This window comes from Ostrinia nubilalis, chromosome 18 (assembly GCF_963855985.1).
Source record: "Ostrinia nubilalis chromosome 18, ilOstNubi1.1, whole genome shotgun sequence".
NCBI classification, from domain to species: Eukaryota; Metazoa; Arthropoda; class Insecta; order Lepidoptera; family Crambidae; genus Ostrinia; species Ostrinia nubilalis.
The window spans coordinates 7,892,370-7,898,349 of NC_087105.1; the positions used below are offsets into that span (position 1 = coordinate 7,892,370).

At 34.4% G+C, this 5,980-nt stretch overlaps 1 protein-coding gene across 1 annotated transcript; it reads left to right on the forward strand.

Moving 5' to 3' along the window:
- Positions 1 to 239: 239 nt before the first annotated feature.
- LOC135080404 (putative nuclease HARBI1) lies at positions 240 to 1,977 on the forward strand. The gene is made up of 5 exons (XM_063975046.1): positions 240 to 766; positions 837 to 1,118; positions 1,273 to 1,660; positions 1,741 to 1,874; positions 1,964 to 1,977. The coding sequence occupies exons 1-4, from the start codon at positions 512 to 514 to the stop codon at positions 1,869 to 1,871; spliced, it is 1,056 nt and encodes a 351-aa protein (XP_063831116.1). The 5' UTR covers positions 240 to 511; the 3' UTR covers positions 1,872 to 1,874; positions 1,964 to 1,977.
- Positions 1,978 to 5,980: the final 4,003 nt, after the last annotated feature.

Consider the following 5,980-nt stretch of genomic DNA (forward strand, 5'->3'; position numbering starts at 1 on the left):
TTTGTCTCCAGACTAAAGCCCTACCATTGCTGTGTCCGGTGCCGTTGTGTCGTTATTTCATTGCGGACTCGTCGACGTGCAAATATATGTTTTACTTGGGTGGGGGGAGGTGGGGGTAGATGATTTATCGTGCAGTGCAGCCTCTGCGAAATAATAGCCGCAGAAAGGTCACTCCAAGAGGTGACAGTGTTCCACATTTGAGTTGATGGGTGACAAGACAAAAGAAGTTTATTAAAATAAACACTAACGGTCTTATTCATAATCATTTTTCACATTTTATCAAATGCTTATTAGAGGTTTATAAAACGTTTGATAAAAATTGTTATTCATAATCGTCATTTAGCGCTAAAATCCTCTTATAACTGTGTGATAAGTTATCGAGAGCTCGGGCCTTGTTTAAAGCTCTAATAAACCTATTTTAACCTAACTTTTATAAATGTCATTTCATATGAATGTCACTTCGTTGGTTTATTTATTCAAAATATCCTTGCTGTGATCCTTGCTTGTGAAAATGAATGCTATAAATGCAATTGTGCATTTAGCCAATAATGCCGACCCAGCGCGACGTAGAAAGCTCTACCGCCAACGAAGCAACCCATTCGATTTGCGGGACCTAAATTTTAAAATAAAATATAGGTTCAATAAGGACACAGTGCGCACCATCATAGATTTGGTGGAAGATGATCTGGTTCAGAGCGCTAGAGGTGGTGGCACGTGTCCTGAACTGCAAGTTTTAGTGGCCATAAGATGTTGGGGACGTCGTGAGGTAAGCACAAAAAAGTGTTTTATTTTATCCCTTTGTCGTGGCTGCTATAATTATTTTCATACATTTTCAGGTACAAGATGATGCTGGTGACCTCCATGGCCTAAGTCAGCCGACAGTGAGCCGGATATGCGCCAGAGTCGCGCATGCAATCGCGAATAAGGCAAATTCCTTCATCAAAATGCCTATCACTATAGGAGAGCAGGAAAGAATTAGTGCCAAATTTAGAGCAATTAAAAATTTTCCTGGGGTGATAGGAGCCATAGATTGCACCCACATTAAAATTAAAAAAACCGGAGGTGACATGGCCCAGTACTATATTAATAGAAAAGGCTATTATTCCCTGAATGTTCAGGTAAAATATATTTTGATTTTATACAGTTTACAACAGAGAAAGATTTGTTTTAATAATGTCTATAATTTTTACTTTGTATGATCTAAATTTTAGCAACATTCAACACTATATTATTGGATGGATTACCTACAGGATACTGTTTTTTTTATTTTAGGTTGTCTGTGATGCTGACCTCAAAATAATGGATATAGTGGCTAGATGGCGAGGCAGTACACATGACAGTCGAATTTTTATGGAGAGCAATATAAAACAACGATTTGAGGATAGGCAGTTTAGAGGACGCCTTATTGGCGATTCGGGCTACCCTCTTCTGCCATATCTATTTACACCTATTTTAAGGCCTAGTCGTCCAGAAGAAGAAGCATACAATAATGCTCACATCTCAACTAGGAACACTGTTGAAAGGTGTTTTGGGGTGTGGAAGCAGCGGTTCCAATGCCTACTCCATGGCTTACCAGTAAGCCTCCAAAATGGAAAAGCTGTGATCATAGCATTGGCTGTATTACATAATATAGCCATTGATATGAATGACACATTGTTAGGTAAATGTTATCAATTTGACTGTACATAAGGAATACAAATCTTTATGACAAAATGTTGACAAATTCATAATATTTTTCAGAACAACATATGGAGCAGGTCCCTGTAACTCCGCAACTTTCGACGGAGAACAGTGTTCACGACAACCGACCTTCATTGTTGAGGCGTAGGTCGCAGTTGATACTACAAAATTTTATAAATCAACATTTTTGAATGGTACTAAAATACATTTTGATAAATTCCAACGATTTACTTTTATGTAATGTCATTTGAGTTCATGAAAATGTTGTATTTTAATTTTTCAGATACTGTTCCTGGCATCTTAATGAAAATAAAAAGAATATTTGATTGAAAAATACCTGTATTTCAATTTTCAGTCCAATTTGTTACTATCACAAAAACAAAACCTGTAGTTCTCTTTAAAAAAGCAATTATTCTGCAAAAATTCAAAACAAATTACTTTATATCACTAATTTAAGTACAATTAGTTTCAACAAACTTACTTATTAAAAATCACAGTTCAATTCTTTAAAACAAAGAAATTGCTTAAGTATAAACGTTTCTATTCGGAGGTTATCAACCTTCTACATTTAAAACAAAATAACCATAATTTACACTATTATTATAAAGGCGAATGTTTGTGACTAGGCATATGTGTATTTACTTTATATCACTAATTTAAGTACAATTATTAAACTTACTTACTAAAAATCACAGTTCAATTCTTATAAACAAATAAATTGCTAAAACAGATAGATTATATAGTCTCGAATAACATATAGGCTTCTTTTTATCCTGGAAAAATGCACAGATCCTGTAGGTTACAGAAATAGTAGTCTACGCAGGCGGAGTCGTGGGCAACAGCTAGTTAATAGTAATCTCAAACTCTTATTAAGTTATGACTAGTAAACATATTCATAGCCGTCTAAATATATTGCAGAAACACAATCAAAATGCGGATTGGAACTGCATAAAATACAAATTAAAAACAAACAGAAGTAAGGGAGGAACTAACTTATTATTTAGAATCTGTTAGTACTTGAAAAACTTTAACATCAAAAGACTTATTATTCTTTATTAATGTGAGTGTAATATTTAAGTTTTTCCTGTAATAATTGATGCTCAAGATCCAAGTTTCTCCCTTTCTTCCGTTCGTTTTCCATTTGAACTTCATGCAGTTCAATCCGGCATTTTGATTCTGTTTCTGCAATTTCGGAAATCCTAACTTTGCTTAAATCAATTAAGCCTTCTTTGTTTAACAGTTTCCTTTTTTTTTTGATTGCTGGTGCTTTAAAATTAGGTTTTGCTTTATTTTCTTTTGCCTCTACTTTTTTATTTTCTTTATCTTCCAATATGCCTCTAGTAGTACAAGCATGTGTATCTTCTATTTCTTCATCAAGTACCACCAATTCATATTGGATTTCTTCATTATTTATCAATTCCTGATCTTGCGTATTTTGAGTTGATTCCTCCTCTTGAATGTTAATTAATTCACTTTTATTTGAGTCCGAGTCAAATCTGTTAACATCGACTACAAATTCATTGGGCAACCAAGATGCTATATCATCAGCCCTATCGTCAGGCACTGATAATGGTGGACCACCGCCAGTTTTAATTTGAGCCTGCCTAGCAATGGTCTTGTCTTTCTTCGCACTGATTTTTATGAGGCTCCATTGCGATTTTAACTGGGTAATGGAGCGGTTCATACCAGCGCACATTGAATTAAACCTGAAAAAGAAATGACAGGATTTTGAATTACAGGTAAAGGCAAAATTTTATATTGAAGGCAGAAATCAAAAGATGTACCAACGTTGTTTGTAAATCAGCCCAAGCCGCAACCTTCCGTTTATTCGTGTTAGTGTCTGTATTTTTATTTTCGATTGCATTTACTCTTTCTTTCACCAACTCTTTCAGCAAATACTGAAAAGCAAACACTAGGCGTCAAACATAAATAAAACCATGCTACAAAAATTAGTAGGCACTTTATCAGGCTAAAAATAAGTACTACCTTATCTTCCTCCAACCAGTTTTCTGATCGTTGCCTTTTAGGCGGTCTGTTCTCCTTCGTCATGGACATAATTAGTATCCGATGTAACTAGCCGGGTCGTCGTAAGAGCTTATTGCAGAGTACAGGGTAAGAGGTACAGAATCCAGAACATACAATCCCAAGTTTTATAAAAGTTTGATAAAACTTGGGAGTTGATCGAAAAAACCGAAAACTTTATTAAATTTTCGTGCCAAATGTCAATGTCAGTAAGTAAAACGTCACAGCTGCCAATTTTTTGTTTTTTTTTTCTGCGATTTGTCTATGATTTTACATGGTCCATCAAGTTAAATCACCAAAAAAGCTGTTTTCGTTCATTCTTTTTGTATAGTCTGTGGAAAGAAAATATTAAACTCTGTTTTAGCTATCAAAGGTTTATAAACGATTATGAATAACGTTTTTTATCAGAGGTTTATAAGAGTGTTTTAAGCCTATCAAACGTTTTAGCTAATGTAGGTTTTAAACCTATATTAGCATTTTATTATGAATAAGACCGTAATAATATATTAATATTAGCCGCAGATAAGTCACTCCAGCGCTGACAGTGTTCCACACTTGAGTTGATGGGTGACAAGACAAAATAAATCTATAAAAATAAATACAAAATATGTACTCGGAAGAGGGATTTAAACGTTACAGATCTACAATGAACCTCAAAATTCAATACAGCTTCTGAAAGTTTAGTGAGAGAGCTGTTGAAATGTAATCATCAATTTTATGATACAGCTAAGAACAATTTTACTTCGTGCATGTTGTGGCTGTTTAATTAAAGCAACATGGAATACAAATAATTGATTTGGTAGTGAACAGCACCGATTAATTTACTTAATTTACGTATTTTTTGAGCTTTCAGATTGCCATTAATTGTAAAATTAAGCAATTGGAACTTACGACGTCTTTAATATTGATAGTCGCACAGAACTTAACAAAAATCATCTTTGTCCAACCCTTCTCTTTTAATTAGCAATAAAGATAATACGTTGTCGTACTATCTAATGGACAGTAGAAACGAAATCCTTCTGTACATTTTAATCTTTGCCAACCACTAGGGAGGCTCATCTAGCGTTCGTCTTTGTTTTTCTGCAGGTGTCTGAAATGATGTGACGATTAATTGCATTCGGGGAAGCGGTCGCGGACGTTTATAGGACGCCTAATTTGTAGAGCGAATTTAATTGGACCTCGTTTTACGGCGTGCTTCGGTGTTGCTGAGCTTTCAATTTGCGAAGCGAATTTTATTACTAATTGAGGCGATTGTTTCATGATTCTTAATATTTTTTAAAGGTTGTTGCTGTGAATTCACTAATTAACCACACAAATGAGTTAAGGTTCAGGAGTAAAGTTTCTTAACACATTTGTTCTTCTATAAAGGCTAGACCAAGTAATTTTGTAATTTATTCATAAGTATGAAGATTTTTAATTGTAATCCTTCGTTTAAATGGTTGCTGTACAAGTGAATAATTGTTTATCAAAAATTCTTTGAAATCTTACTCGTGGGCTAGTATCGAATTTTGAATTTCAATTTTAGTATTGTCATTCTCTCAAACTCTTATAATTACCTACTAATTTTTGTTGAAAAATTAAATATTACTAAATACACTCAACAGCAAATAAATCGCACCACCCGCGACGCGAACCTTAAAGATTTTCTTTTGACACAATAATGGTGCCCCAACAATATTGGTGTTATTTGAAAGCCCAATAAATATCCTTAAAGAAAAACACATTTAATTTCTTAATAAATGATTAACATGTACCATAAATGTGACTTGAAAAAAGACCTCACTTTGGGCTCACCTCTGGGATCAATTAGACCAAATTTTATGGTTATAAAACCAAATAATGATCACACGTGTCCTCTTTAACAGATGGATAGCGATTAATCCCAACTTAACAGTTTTATAGCCATAAAAGTTGGCTCAAGCGTAACTATCTATTTTTTGAAGAAGTGACTCTGGATCCTTCTAAAGAAACATTTTTGGGGTAAAAACCTTTCCTATAATGAAATGAAGTTTAGAACTAGGCTTTTAAATGGTACCAATATTAGTGTGAAGTGGGGATGCATACGTTTGAAAGTGCTTGTCGCGGGTGGTGCGATTTATTTGCTGTCGAGTGTACATCAATAAAATTAATAGCCCTAATACTGAACCATTTTACAACACACTGACAAAGTGGAAGCCTCAATGACCGTAAAGCACATTTTCTTGCAACTAAGAAGCATGTAAAGGATGTGATAATTTCTCATGTCCCGTACATGATACAGCGGATAACGCGCTGGTAT